The 16,211-nt window shown below is 43.5% G+C and overlaps 1 protein-coding gene across 3 annotated transcripts in view; it reads left to right on the forward strand.

Moving 5' to 3' along the window:
- LOC126325294 (uncharacterized) overlaps nucleotides 1-16,211 on the forward strand; it is a 354,815-nt gene that overhangs the window by 165,964 nt on the left and 172,640 nt on the right. The window contains exon 1 of one of the 3 annotated variants that reach the window (XM_049995163.1): nucleotides 346-490. The exons of the other annotated variants lie outside the window; for them this stretch is intronic. Coding sequence (XP_049851120.1) covers nucleotides 424-490 — 67 coding nt within the window. The 5' untranslated portion in view covers nucleotides 346-423. Of the gene's footprint in view, nucleotides 1-345; nucleotides 491-16,211 lie in introns of those variants that run through there. 3 annotated transcript variants of the gene reach the window in all.

A 16,211-nucleotide genomic window follows, 5' to 3' on the forward strand; every position in this document is an offset into this window, starting at 1 on the left:
ATAACGCCTCGCTACAGAAGATAACCGATTTATTATCTTTGGCCCAAAAGTAGTCATTAATATCTATGAGTGAAGGACGACGTCATTGGTCAAATCCGACGTGTTGTATCCCATTCATCAGTTGATCCTAATTTTGTTCCGAAGTACTAAGAAAAGTATGCAAAATGACAAATCTCGTTTATGGATCGTAAACGGTCCTTGCCAGTTTATCGTAAGAGTTCTGTGGCTCTCGGTTTTTTCCACGCGCGACGCTCCATTGTTAACTTGAACCGTCGTATAGCAACGAAACGTTATTTATTTTCCATGGTCATCGGGTACGGGACACCCTCATCTTTACAGCAAAGTGGATGTCTACCGAGGAGACAGTTGTTCATCTCAGCGCAGAAAGTGTGGATAGATAACGGCTTTAAAACAAAAGACAAAATGTCAGTGGTGAGCATCGAAGCAGGCGAGCATCGTCCGTCACTACACTGCTTCTCCAGCATTATAGGTAAGTCACGGTTGATCAAATTGTTTCTCATTTATAACTGATTCCCGGCACTGCGGTCAGTTTCGCACGAGAAGGTACCAGTTGCAGAAATGTACTGCGGTCGTGTAGGATACCGATTATTTCGTGAACAGTTAAAGACATCGAATCGAAGTTTTCACCAAATTTTAGTACTCAGAAGGGCACGTACTGTTGTTTGCGTGGTAAATATTCTTACCTCTCGTACAGCCCTAGATATTGATGACGCAGTATATTTTTGAAATTGAGCACTATACTGTTTAAGGCATTCGAAAGCTCTTGAGGAGACGTGCAGTGATATAAAGATTGTTGATGTTGCTTTTGAAATATTTCGCAACAATATCAGAGATATGTGCTACAACTGAAAAGCATGGTGGCCAGAGTCCTCTACCGCTATGTAATGAAGTCAAGTGGCGCTGTCATACCAGGCTCGGTACTTCTTTCAAGCCTTTCGACTGTTCACTTGTTCCCTTCATCAGTTCGCACATACAGGGTGGCGCAGGGAAACGGGAAATTTCGAAATAACGTGATTTCCATGAATAAATTCATAAAACTAGTAATTTATTAACGAAAGTGAATGTACTCAGTATGTCTTTACAATCAAAATGTCCAAAAGTGTCTCTTTACTTTTTAAAGATGACATCAGCGTTCACACTACAGCCTGTCATGAAAACTCTGGAATGCGCGGTGTAGCAAATCTTGGGGAATGGCAGTGATTTCGCTTTCAGTGTTCTCCTTCAGTTCGTGGATTGTTGCAGAACGTGTACGGTACACCTTGCCTTTGATATCCCCACAGGAAGAAGTCGCACACACTAAGATCAGGGGATCTCGCAGGCCATGTAATGTCACCGTTACGTGAAATAATGCGCCTTCAAAACAATTGACGAACTGCTGCCATCGATTGCCGAGCAGTGTGTGACGTGGCTCCGTCCTGCTGAAACCACATGTTTTCGACGTTAAGATTAAGCTCGTACAGTCTCGGTGTAAAGAATGTTTGAAGCATTTCAACATATCGAGCGGATGTTACTTTCACTGCACTACCATCCTCACGTTCAAAAAAATAAGGGCCGATAACACCATGACATGATACAGCACACCATTTGTGACCTTGGCGCTGTGTAGTGGTCGCTGGTGAAACTCACAAGGATTGTCCTGTGCCCAATAACGAAAATTCTGTTTGTTCACGAATCCGTTCAGGTGGAAATGGGCTTCGTCTGATATCCATAAGTTACCAAGGAAATTCGCGTCCTCGTTGATTTTAGCCAATATCTGGCTACTAAACTCTATACGTGACGCTGGGTCTCGTTCATGTAAGTGTTGCACAATCTGCAACTTATTGGGATGGAAGTCTAATTCGTGCAGTATTCTTTGTAAGCTTCGTCGCTTAATCCCTAGCGAAGATGCACGCTGTCGAACGGAGCGGCGATGACTTCTCTCGATTGCAGCTCTAGCAGCTGCAATGTTCTCTGGGGTACGTACCGTTGGAATGCCACCTGTAGGTTTCTTTTTCAATGCAGATTCTGTTTCTTCAAAATTATGCACCCACGTTGTAATCGCATGCGCAGATGGGACACTTCCATGACGTCCAAGCTGGTAATTCTGTCGAAATGTTCTCTGCGCGGCAGTCGCACTATCACCATTTTTGTAAAACGCTCTCACAGCTACTGCACGTTCCGCACCTGTCCAATTCTCCATGATTACTAAATGGCAATGCGTTCACATCAATTGTGCAAAGTTTCGAACATCTGCCGGCGTTATAGTGCTGCCAACTGTAACGTTCAAAATTTCCTGTTCCCTTGCGCCACCCTGTACATTGCAGATAGCTTTTCGAAGGCCTTTCTGACATTTAGGAAGTTAGTGAAGGCTTGTAACTCAGTTTATGAAAACAGTAGCTGTCTGTATTTATGCCGTACAAAGTAGGGCCAATTCTCTGAAATAACCTTTCTTGCAGGAGACATACAGCTGAAAAAGTATCCAGGGGAACGTGTGAGTAGTTCGGGAAGTAGGGGGGAGGTACTGGCGGAAACTAGGGTATGAGGCAGAGCGGGAAGTCGGCAGAGAACCTGCCCGTAATACGCAAAGGTAACAGGTTCGAATCGCCGTCCGATATGCGGTTTTAATCTAACAGGAGTTTCAGTATTTAATTTAAAGACTGTAAAGACAGTCTGAAGTGGAGTCTTCCCCCTTCTGTCTTGCCTTTCTCATCTTCGTGTGGTTTGTCGGTTGTATCTGTGGATTCGCGAACCTTGTCTGTTTTGTTGTTGACAGCAGGTAACTATCAGCTTGAAAGTGTGCACCGAAACTTGATTGGACTCAATTAACCAAAAAGGAGAAAATTAATGGATGTCCATTGAGAAGGAATTTTGGCGAAAAAGTTGCCGCATCTCTTGACTAGGATACAATAAGAACTGGCTGAATATGGGAAATTACAGGACAAAAAGACACTATTCTCGATGCCATAGACAGCAAAATATTAGCTTGTATGCTATCGCGAAGAGAAACTATTTAGTGTTTTGAATTAATTTTAAATCTCTTGGCAACGTATTGGTTTAAGTGCAAATTAACTATTGCCTCTGCTTAATGAAAGCCTAATCAATTCTTTGCACATGTGTAAGGGCGCTGATACCTTGAAACTATTACTTCAGAGAATTAAGAATGTCTTGTTAAGATTTATTTCAATAGAAGTGATAGTACGAATAACGGCGTGACTTCAGCTCCAGTAGGGCAGAAACATTTGTAGAGTCAACATTGTGTGTGCTGGAGAAACGGTTGGAAGTCTCTCCGTTGAAGCGACAGATCTTGACGACACTGGAACAAAGTCTTTATTCCTCTCGCATTAGATTCACTGGAATATGTCCTCGTGCAATGACAGTATCTTCATGACAAATGATTGGTAGCCGTATAATTTTCCGTAGTTCGAGGCAAGGGAATAACTGAAATCTTGCAATAGTCGTGACCGGGAGAAGGCTTGTCCACAAAATCAGTTCACATTAATTCCGAAGGACCAACGCGAGGCCGTAATGCTGCTCATGCGAAATCAAGGAATCGTTCAAAATCGATAAATAAACATACCTACTACAGATGTTTACAAGTAATTAATTCTCTAGTCAATATTGTGACTTAAACTATCTCATGGTAAGAATTTATGTAATAGCGGCCTTTAACAATAAACCGCTATATAAAGACTCTTGCTATCAGAAAGCTTGACTGTCTCGTGCAGTGGTTCGATTTCAAGTGAATGCTGATTACCAGCTCAAGATTATCGTATGTAAAAAAGAATAATTATGAACGTCTGAGAGTGGTGAAGGCGCTCGCAGGCGAGTATTGCAGCTTGTTGCTTATAACCAATAAATGGCTTTGCACAGGTCACATTTCAGGACCATCCTTGTGGACAAGGCTTCTCACAGTTCATTGAACAGCGGCTTGATGTACGCGTAGGTTATTAAATTCCTACTTTTTGAAAGACGATTATGTCTTTTCATACTGCTTTATTCCCTGAAAGTCCCATGTGAAATTTGGAAATTGGCATACGTACAAATATATAAACGCTTCTGCTGAAATGCGCTAATTGTTGGGCGCTGGGTTCTGACGAAATCCCCCAGCCGCTGGATCCGCGCGCGAATGTTCGAGACGCTGCAACTACTAATTTCGCAGCTTTGATAACGGCTTATTCTTCCGCACTTTTGTGACGCATAAGGAGAAAATGAGAACGAAAGCTGCGATGCGCTCTGCCGAAGAAGAGCGTGTGAGGAAAGCTTTCACTTTACGTGGGAAGTGAGGTGTGCTCTAATTTCTTGTTCTCGGTCCAGCTCTGACGCCCGTTCTTGAACTGCTTCTTTATGAAATATGTAATAAGCGATTCTTATGCTAAGAATATTTTCGAGGCATATTAACAAACAAGATCTTTGCTGCCGTCAGTAGTGAATAGCTTTCGGTAACTGATACTGCCCAGTCTTCGAGTCAGAGAACGCTGGATAAACGGCGTTCGTTTTATTGCTGTTGTGTCTGCGTTTGTACTATGCAAATTACTGCTACGTGGCTGATGCTAGATACATGTTCTGTTTGGAAATGTAGCGCGAATGAATTGCTCCATCGCATCCATCTATTGCCGTATTCTTGTTTCGATAAATCAAGTAGGTATCGAACGAAATACGTAGGTGACTACTAAATTATTGTAATATTTCGAAATAATAAGTAAAAGTCTTAGGCACAGATAAGCCTGAGAGCAGCGTCATCCAACTCTCCATGTACCCCCTGTGATCATATGCAGAACACATTACTCAGGTTCGAATCCTGCCTCGGGCATGGATGTGTGTGATGTCCTTAAGGTTGGTTAGGTTTAAGTAGTTCTAAGTTCTAGGGGACTGATGACCACAGCAGTTGAGTCCCATAGTGCTCAGAGCCATTTGATTTGAACCACATTACTCAGCACAGTTAATTACCATCTCATTTTGCAGTAGTTTGGTCTCTTCCTTCCGTAGCCATACTCAGAGGTCGTAGCTATTTCCAAGTTCTGATTCAGCGTTAATCTCATGATAAATCAGCTGTTAACTCTCGCGTTGTATACATGCTTGTTTGATTAATATCTTTTGATTATTTAACAGATATTTGCGTTACATACTGAAATTCCGATTTCCGAACACTTGAAGGCTGCAGTAGGAACCGTACACCTCAGTCTAATGTGTGGCAGGGAAAGACGTAAACGTTGGTCGTTGTTAGCTGCTACACTGAGTAGGACTACCTCCTCTGACAATAGACCCACTTCTCTCAGCAGCTCGTGGTCCCGTGGTCGTGTTCTCGCTTCTCGACCACGGGGTCTGGGTTCGATTCCAGGCGCGGTCAGGGATTTTCACCTGCCTCGAGATGACCAGGTGTCTGTGTTGTCCTCATCATTTCATCATCATTCATGAAAGTGGCGAGATTGGACTGAGCAAAGGTTGGGAATTTGTACGGGCGCTGATAACCGCGCAGTTGAGCGCCCCACAAACCAAACATCATCATCATCATCATCATCTCAAAAAATGGTTCAAATGACTCTGAGCACTATGGGACTTAACTGCTGAGGTCATCAGTCCCCTAGAACTCAGAACTACTTAAACCTAACTAACCTAAGGATATCACACACATCCATGCCCGAGGCAGGATTCGAACCTGCGACCGTAGCGGTCGCGCGGTCCCAGACTGTAGCGCCTAGGACCGCTCGGCCACTCCAGCCGGCATCATCATCTCAGTCATCACCTAAATCTCAGAATTGACGTCCTGCAAGTATCGCATTGTACGAGGTTCTATACATGTGCTGCGCCTCTAAATCTACATCCATGTCCATACTCTGCAAACCACTGTGAAATGCTTGGCAGTGGGTATGTTCCATTAGAATTACTGATTAAATGCCTCTGTGCGTGCTGTAATTAAGTTACTTTTGGCCTCACAACCCCTACAGGAGCGATACGCATGGGAGTGTGGTACAGTCTTAGATTCATCATTTAGAGGTAGTACTTGAAACTTCGTAATCAGGCTTTCTGGGGATAGTTTGCGTCCATCTTCAAGCGTCTGCCAGTTCTTTCAGCATCTTCGTGACACCCTCCCAGGGAGCAAACAAACCTGTCGCCATTTGTGCTCCCCTTCTTGTATACGTTCAATAACCTTTGTTAGCACTATTTGGTAAGAGTCACAAATACTTCAGCGATATTCTAGGGTGGGTCGCACGAGTGTACTGTAAGCACTATCAATTGCCGACAGTAAGAGTTCACTGATTCCGGTAGTGACTCGTTGACCCTGTAGTTGTTACGGTAATGAATGGTTTTCGTTTTATGAAGTGTCAGTTTTACAATTCTCAACATTTAAAGCAAGTTACCATTCTTTGAAATCTTGTCAAGATCAGATTTAACATTTGCCCAACTTTTTTCAGACAGTAGATTTATAGATAACTGTGTCATCCGCAAAACGTCTGAGGTTACTATTAATACTGTCTCCATGCTCATAAATATAAAATGTGAACATCAGGGAGCCTAACACCTCCCTGTGGCACACCTGAAATTGCGTCCTGTCTACGAAGAAATCCTCAATCCAGTCAGAAATTTCGCCTGATATCACATGCGATCGTACTTTTAGAAATCAAGAAATACTAAATCTACCTGACTCCCTTGATACGTGTTCTTCAGGATGTCATGTGAGAAAAGTGATAGTTGGCTTTCACACGATCGATATTTTCGGAATCGATGTTGGTTGGAATGGAAGACGTCATTCTGTTATATCTTGTTACATTTGAACCCAGAATATGTCCTAAGATTCTACAACAAATGGATTAAGGCTACTGGACGCTAGTTCTGTGGATCACTTACGCCACCCTTGTTGTAGACGGGTGAGACTTACGCTTTCTTCAAACTGTTGATGACTGTTTTAGTTCAAGGAATCAAAGGTACATTGTGGTTGAAAAAGGGCTAACACAGCGGCAAATTCTAAATAGAATCGCATAGATATTCGATCGGACCTTGTTGACTGGTGTAGTTTTAGTGAGTTCGCTTGTTTCTCAACGCCACTGATACAAATAAATGTATCACTCTCGATTGCGTGGTGCTAGAATTAAGTTGGGACAGTACTCTTGGATTTTCCTTTGTAAAGCAGACTTTCCTGCTTTTGCTTCCCTACACTCAGTTTCTGTTGGTTTCTCGTCCTTGACTGCCCGGATAGTAACTTTGGTGCCAGTAACAATCGTTACTTACAGCCAGAATTTCTTTTGATTGTGAGAAAGGTCTTTCGATAATATTATCATATGGTAGTCGTACATAGTTTTACGCATTGCCCTCTTGACAAACATATTTAATTCAGCTGCTCCCTATCTATAGCTCGACTCTCTGTTTTACACCTATTATGCTGAAGTCTCTGTCTTTTTGCAATGATCATGTACCATGGTGGGTCATTCCCATTATACACTCTTCTACTAGGGACGTATCTTTAAAGTGCGTGGTATTCTTTTACACTTGAGGCATAATTCTTCTACATGCTTCCCTCCAGAGCTAAATGTTTATTGCGCTGCTTATTGATGTAAGACACAATTGCCTCGTTATCTCTCGAGCTGTGTTGTTTGCAATTGGCTGGTTGCCTAGATGTTAGGAATGCATTTCATCAAACTGTTCACTCTCTACTAAGTAATTTATAGTACTTTCTAAGCCATCACAACACATATTGAGAACTTGTGACGGAGACAGACTGGCTATCAGTTTAAATATAGGAATCTGTTGGGATCCGCTCTGTAAACTATTTCGTGCTACAAGCTAGTGAAAAGTGGGGTTTAACATCCAGAGGTAACTAGTGACGGAGCATTAGCTCAGATTGTAATGGCTGGTGAATGAAATATACAGCTCTTTCTTCAGAGGTATCATCCCAGCATTCGTTTAAGGTAAATTTGGCTAACCGGAGCGGATTAAGCCGTTCCCGGTACAGGAACAGTCACTGTTCCTTCAGTGTTCCTTTCGAACATGATTTTTGATGCGCGCTTGGTACCTGATGATGAGGCTATTTAGTCTTTAGACTGACTGTGGATCAAAATAAATTATGTGAGACAGCTTTGGGGCTACTGACATTATTGCCGTAATATATCCCGGTTGTGGCAGCGTGTCAAATGGTATCCTCAGTCGAAGCAATTGAACGGCAGCACATCATTTGGAGTAGACAAAGTGACTGCACAGGACAATGTGAATTTTGCGTATTTGCAGAATAAATCTTTGAATCTACAGTGTGTGCTATTTTCAGACTTACTGATGAGTCAGAACTGTGTACCGGATTAGGAAACCCGGAACCTTCCTTTCGGCGAGCAGTGTTTTTACCCGTAGTAAGAACGCTGCGCGTGAAAAGACAGGTTGATGGATTCGACTCTCGGTCTGGCACTCAGTTTTTACCTGCCAGTAAATTTACCGCCGGTAAGAGCATTGCCCTCGAGAAGACAAGGTTCTGGGTTCGAGTCCCAGTCCTTCGCACACTTTTAATTTTCGAAAAATGTCATTTGGGGTTTCGTTTGTTCTTAGAAAGTGTACAGGTAGATTTAAGGTTAATGAAAATATGGTGTAATTTCATAATTCGGAAGTCAGTCAGTTACGAACAGGTATAATGGAACAAACTGTTGCGCCACATTGCTATGCATTTCGTGCTCACTGCTGTGAACGACCCTATGTAGGGTAGTGTCTTGGTATGAGGTCTTCCTTTTTTGCTATGCTGTATGTACGTCAACACAATTAGGTCCAACTTACAGAGCGGCTTTCTACAAATTGATAGGTAAGGAAACCACATATTTCAGAACCTTAACTACATAACTGATAATTGCAGTGAACACACACATACACACTGCTAATGCTAACTTTGAACAATAATTCCATGAGACGTATATAAATGTTTATATTCACTTTCGTAGTCTGTCTTCGTAGTGCTCAGTGTGTCTCATTGCTATGTAGAGAACCCTAGTTCAACTACTGGTACTGCCAGGGTTTTTCCTTGGTGGGAGGACTGCGACAGGGTAGACTCACCCTCTTGATGCCGGGTATGGTAAACCTTGAGTGATAAGCAACTGCTCCTGGGGAGGTGAGAACAGCTGGAGAACGATATTCAGACTCCGTCTACACTCATACTCAACCGAATGACGCAACTGACCGGTCCGTTCTAATGGCCCGTCGGAACCGGTACCCGGAGCTGATGTATTCAGTTTTTTCGACAGTGTGAACACATTGGAAGGAAGCTTTTGTTTCATTTCAACGAGCTCCGTAAATAGCCAGTTTGATTCCTTCACTTGTCTTCGACAACCGTTGTATACGTGGTTGGCCTTCTGGGTCTCCACACAGTTGCAGGTTGATGATGATATGACGTAACTGCATGGAAGTGTTGCCGGAAGCAACCGTGGTTGAATTTCAGTCTAACAATCCTGATTAAGGACCGCTTCTTGTTGCCTTTGCCAGTCGAGGTACGTTTCATATCCCACTTTCCAGCGTACCATTGTGTGTTTGCTACATATGGATGGATCTGTCTGTACAGAGTGCTCCTGTGTAAATCTTAGGTCTCCCACACCTTGTCCCATTGGCTTCTGGCCATGTCTCTGACTAAAGCAATTACATGCCCACGTCTAACCCGCATTCCATTCTTAGCTAGTGTGTGTTTGCGCTACTTTACCTAAACTGATTGCCACAGTATTCGTATCCTAGGCGACCTGAATTGAAAAGAGCTTGCCCTGGTTAGCGGGACAGATAAAGACTCATAGGCCATCGGAATGTCTTGCTGTGATCCTACCCAGCATCAGACCATGGAGAGGCATAGGCTACGACCATATTTGCAGGGAGCCACTGATTTGATTGGATAATGGGGGGGGGGGGGGGGGGGAAGTGGTAGGAATGGCAACACAATTAAAAGATTTAGAAACCAACACAAAGAGATATAATCTGAAACTAGCACAGAACAACGTACTCTTAACCGGAGGAAACCTCCACTGACATGCACACATTCACAGAACGAGATATAGAAATAGCATTTACCTACAATTACACAAGTTTAACTGAGAATACTGACCCTTGAGAACAAGATCTCGGCAAAAAAGGGGATCTCAGACTTCCGTAGTCCGGGTGCAGCCACGAATCCTCCCACGGTCAGAAAAATGGTACCGAATCCTCCCAGGCTCGTAGGGGTCTGAAAAACGATGGAACCGAATCCTCCCGTTTGAAGCAGGTAGCAGTTCTAAACCTTACGAATACTCCAAGCAGGCAAAGAAAAGCGTATGAAGTTACAGTAGAAGATGTAAAAAAATTTCTCATGTATTGTATATTTAAAAGTTGTATATTTTATCTTATTGAGATAAAGTCCAGCCGGCACAGCGCTAGCGACAAGTCCCGCTGAAGGTCACGCGCAAAGCGTGCATAAGTGAATCTATATTTTTTGTTTAAAAGATGGGAGGGGTAGGGGAAGGAGGTAAAAAACGTGGCAGAGATAATTATATTATTGTCTATAATACAACATACAATGTGTCAGTTTGGGAGGATTCGATCATGTTACCTGCTTACCTACCTGGTTTCGGGAGGATTCGGGGCTGCGCCCGGTAGACCTTACCGCTTGGCTGGCGCTGCTGTTCTCTCGTAGTTTCGCGAAATACTCGCGATCGCCAAATGACCGAAACGGCGATCGAAACAGAGCACCATTATTAGACTGTGCCCGAAGTAACGAGCCGTTAAACTTTACGTAGCATGGCGGAGCGCACCTATCGACAAGAGCCGATCGCGGGCGAGGCGGCAAGTAGTGCACCTGTTTGGAAGAAGTTGTAGAAATGGGCCGGATCGGAGGTGTTGAGGGATTTTGTTAGTTGGTCAGCACCTCAAACTACATGTGTCTCTGGCTAAATATGTGGTTCTGATGTCAATTTGCTGGGTTGTCAAGCGGCAAGCTGTCGTCTGGCGGACCATAGAACTTGCCGCTTTGTTTTTTGACCAGAGGTCTCCTAACGTGGGGCATCCTCGGCCTTCGGGAAAGCGGGGTGTCCCGTGTTCGTGCGCGCCTCAAGCGAAGAAGGCGCTCCGTTTAAACTGGAATCTTTTTAACGGCAACCGCCGTATTGAACATATTAATTCCTCTCAAAATGACGGCAGCCGAAATCTGTTAACAGATTTCAATTCCTGTCTACGTAGGGGATTATTACTGCAGTGTTCATTTCGTTTCTGTAATTACGTAGGTGCTTTAATTCGCGGTTGAATCTTTAGATACTTCTAAATAAAATTGATATGCAAATTATCGATATAGAAGTTGTTTGTTCCTCATCCGCCCCGAATATGACACCCGACTTTATATTTGTTAATCACTATGGCCTCATCCTTTGTTTCCGACCTGACGCGGCTGCCCACGTGCTAATAACTGTACGTCTCGTTCTTGGAAGGGTTAGTCTCGGATGGAGGCAGAGTGACGCTGAGCAGTGTTTGCGAGCGCTTCCTGGCGTCCGCTGTGTGGCTGGCTGAGGTTGCAGCACGGGCTCCCAGCGCAGGATGCTCGCCGGTCGCGGCTGTTTATCCAATTCGCGACGCCACCCCACTCCCTCCCGTGGCCTATATGTGGGGACCCCGTGTGGCGTGCGCTGGTCACACACTTCGCTCCGCATACCTGGCTGCTGTCCAGGCACTCCCGATTCTCCAGTCTGGGATATCGCCTTGGCCGCAAGTTAAGGGAGCGTCGAAGTCGACGAAACAACAGGACGCTCTGCTTAATGTGCCCTACAGGGATTATGGAAAGGAATCCAGTAATATGGGTGCAAAGTATATCTGGTGAAGTACTGGTTGTGGTATGCCTGTGCTGATGTCATACCCCTTTGCACCCAAACCGACACGATTGCGGAGGTTCAGTTTCTGCTTTTACCGGGACTGAGTCTCTTGCCTTGCCGACCTGCACCGGTTGTGCTCATTCTGCGCTACGTATTTCTCTTGTTTATGCTGCCACTCACCCTGAGGTGACATAAGTCATGGGATACATTCTAATATCGTGTCGGACCTTGGACCTTCTTTTGACCGCCGCAGTGCAGCAACTTGACATGGCGTGGACTTCACAAGTCACTGGACGCCACCTGCAGAAATATCGAGCCATGCTGCAGAATTTTGCGTATGAACTAACGTCTCGATTATATCCCATAAATGTTCGATGAGATTCACGTCAGGCGATCTCGGTGGCCAGATCATTCGCTCGAATTGTCCAGAGTGTACTTCAGGCCAATTGCGAATAGTTGTGGTCGGTGACATGGCGCATTGTCATCTATAAAAATTCCACAGTTTATTGGGAACATGAAGTTCATGAAAAGCCCAACAAAACCATTTCCGTCAGTGATCGATTCAGCTGTACCAGAGGACACAGTCCATTCCAAGTCAACACAGCTCACACTACTATGGAGCCCCCACCATCTTGCACAGTTGCCTCGTTAACAACTTGGGTCCGCGGCTTCGTGGGGTCTGAGCCACGCCCGATCCGCACCATCAGCTTTTACCAACTCTAATCGGAATTCATTTGACCAGGACACGGTTTTCCAGTCACTTAGGGTCCAACCATTATGGTCAGGAACCCAGCAGAAGCAATGCAGGCAAAGTGCTGTTACTAAACGGACTCGAAAACTGGTTCAAATGGCTCTGAGCACTATGGGACTTAACATCTTAGGTCATCAGACCCCTAGAACTTAGAACTACTTAAACCTAACAAACCTAAGGACATGACACACATCGATGCCCGAGGCAGGATTCGAACCTGCGTCCGTAGCGGTTGCTCGGTTCCAGACTGAAGCGCCTAGAACCGCTCGGCCACAGCGGCCGGCCATGGGACTCCTGTCGGTCGTCTGCTGCCATAGCCCATAAACGTCAAATTTTGACGCACTGTCCTAATGGATATGTTCGTCGTACGTCCCACTTTGATTTGTTTCACGTAGTGTTGCTCGTCTGTTAGCACTGACATCTCTACGCAAACGCCGCTGCTCTCGCTCGTTAAGTAATGGCCGGCGGCCACTACGTTGTCCGTGGTGAGAGGTGATGCCAGAAATTTGGTATTCTTGGCACACTCTTGACACTGTAGCTCTCTGAATATTGAAGTCTTTAACGATTTCCAAAACTGAATATTGCATGCGGCTAGCTCGAACTGCCATTACGCGTTCATAATCTGTTCATTCCAGTCGTGCGGTCATAATCACATCGGACACATTTTCACGTGTATCATCTGAGTAAAAATGACGGCTTCGCCATTGCACTGCCCTTTTATACCTTGTGTACGCGGGACTACCGCTGTCAGTTCATGTGCATATCTCATGATTTAGCGAATATCGACAAATTTAACTGAATTTTGCCACCATGAAAGCACCATGCCGTCGCCAAGCCAGCAACTCTTAATAACGTTAAATTTATCTATTTTGGCGATCTGTGGGGTATAATTGTTTGAAAAGACGTATATAATATTGTACTATCGACAATTATAAGTAATCTCATTTCTAAACATCATAATTTTCCAGAATGAGATTTTCACTCTGCAGCGGAGTGTGCGCTGATATGAAACTTCCTGGTAGATTAAAACTGTACCGGACCGAGACTACAACTGCACACAGTTTTAATCTGCCAGGAAGTTTCATCATAATTTTGTTTTGAATTTGTACTAGCGTGCTTGTGCGTGTTCAGTATTTACTGGATGACTTCAGCCTTGAATGGACACAGTTGTGTGCTCACTTTCACTGCTTTTTGTACATTTTGTATGAGAAAGCACTAATCCCATTAGCTTTGATATATGCTGGTCTTAACGCATGTTCAGGTTCTTCTCTGTTGGATTATTCTGATTTGAGTGGTGTTTCGTCAGTGTTTACTATACTCCATAGATCTTTCAGCTGTTAATTGGTTGTTTCTGTACACATACCAATGCCGTGAAAACCACACTGCGCGAAAGAGCATTATGGATCTTCTGAAATTCAAGACGGGAGAAGCTCTTCTGGCTTGTCTTGACTAAAAGAGAAAAGATGAGTTACGCACCTCAAAAAAGAAAACTATGTACAAACCTTATCGAAAACCTGATATGGGTAAACGATCCGACGTGTGTGATCTCTGGCCCACAGTGGATGACACATTGTCACCACGAATATCTCAATACGAGCTCAGCATTAACAGGCCTAAAATTAAGCGCCTATATTGTAACCACTGCCTTCGTCTTGCAAAGACTCAAACATGTTAAGCAACAAAATATGAATTGTAAACTAACATTTTCTATTATTCTTAACGAACAAAAGTAACATAGGAACAATCTTTTATTCATTATTAGTCGTCATAATACGTTGCAGGGAAGTCTGAGGACAATTATAAACTGATCAAAAACCTGGTGCTTTTACAATTACATTTTGGGTGAGATAGTTTATTTCATCGTCGATATGCCAAAATATTGAAATAGCTCAGTTCAGTTCACCAAAATCTTAAAAGTTCAGGGTGGGAAGACGCATAAAACACCTGTGTGGTTTTGATACATTATTTTTATTTCAGATACGGTTTCTTGTCACCGTCACGTCCGTGATCTTCAGTCCGAACACTGTTTTGATACAGCTCTCGGCGCCATTCTGTCGTGTGCAAGCCTCTTTAGCTCTGCATAACTACTGCAACCTGTATCCATTTGAACCTGCTCACAGTAGTCAAGGCATGGGTCCGTCTACAATTTCTACGCCTCACACTTCTCTCCATTACTAAACCGACTAATCTGAACAATCAAGATGTGTCCCTCCAATAAACGATCCCTTCTTTGAGTCAACTTTTGCCTAGAATTTTACCCCAAGTCGATTCAGTACCACTGATACCGTATTCCAAATGTGATTGTATCCAAAATAAAAATTAGAACGTCGTGTTCCCCCAAAAGGATGAGATTTGATACTATCGCGTGACAATACAAGACGCTCAGCTGTTACCCGTGACATATGTAGTATTAATAGACTTCATCCTTTTGCGTCATCTCAGTCTCCATTTTTTACCACGTTTTTGTTAGGTCACTTTCGTGTATGGCTGTCTTGTTCTGGACACATTTTGCAGGTAATTTTAAAGTAATTTCCAGAAGAGCAGACTTGAGACTTTAATCATGTCTCAGAACGTGATGCCAGTACAGTAAAACTCATTTTATTGTCTGATGTGTGGGTGTGGGTACTTTGTGTACCAAAGCCATTTCCCTCTTTCCCGGTTCCGGTTGCGAATGGTTCGCGGGGAGAACAATTGCTGGCACGATCTTTACGCGACGGGTGCATAGGGGGAAGCAGTACATTGATTGAGTCAGGTGAAGAGAAAATGAAATAAACCTGAAACTTATGTCATGCCTGTTGTAATCTCATTAAAATGTTTTGAAATAGACTGCACAGTTTCACACACACACAAGACTAAAAAGCAGAAAATAATTATTCAAATAATTTTTTTTAGTATACCACTTTTTAAATCGGACTATAAAATATAAAATAGTTTCTCCAAGCCCTATATAGATTCCTAACCCTAGTCAGATAGACCTCAAAATTTGTAATTGATTTTTCATAAGTATTAAAAATTCAAGTAAAGGAGGCGAAAATTTAATTGTAATTGGGGACTGAAATTCTATTGTAGAAAAAGAAAAAGGAAAAATAGCAGGACAATGTCGACTGTAGGAAAGAAATGAAAGAGGAAGCCGCTTGGTAGTATTTTGTACAAAGCAAAATTTAACCATCGCTATAGAAATAACACTTCGTTTAAGAATTACGAAAGAAGGCTTATACGTAGAAGAGACGTGAGACACTGAAATGTTTGAGATTGATTATATTATAGTAAGTATGAGATTTACAAACTAGATTTTAAACTGAAAGACATTTCCAGGGGCAAATGTGGACTCTGGGCATTTCCTTTATGAACAGTAGATTAAAACTGAAGAATTTGCACGAAAGTAGTAAATTAAGGAGATGACACCTGGATAAGTTAAAAGAACCAGAGGCTGTTGAAAGTTTCAGGCCGGCCGGGGTGGCCGAGCGGTTCTAGGTGCTACAGTCTGGAACCGTGCGGCCGCTACGGTCGCAGGTTCAAATCCTGCGTCGGGCATGGATGTGTGTGATGTCCTTAAGTTAGTTAGGTTGAAGTAGTTCTGAGTTCTATGGGCCTGATGATCTTAGAAATTAAGTCCCATAGTGCTCAGAGCCATTTGAACTATTTGAAAGTTTCAGTAGGAGCATTAGGGAACGATT

Source organism: Schistocerca gregaria, chromosome 2, assembly GCF_023897955.1.
Source record: "Schistocerca gregaria isolate iqSchGreg1 chromosome 2, iqSchGreg1.2, whole genome shotgun sequence".
Classification (NCBI taxonomy): domain Eukaryota; kingdom Metazoa; phylum Arthropoda; class Insecta; order Orthoptera; family Acrididae; genus Schistocerca; species Schistocerca gregaria.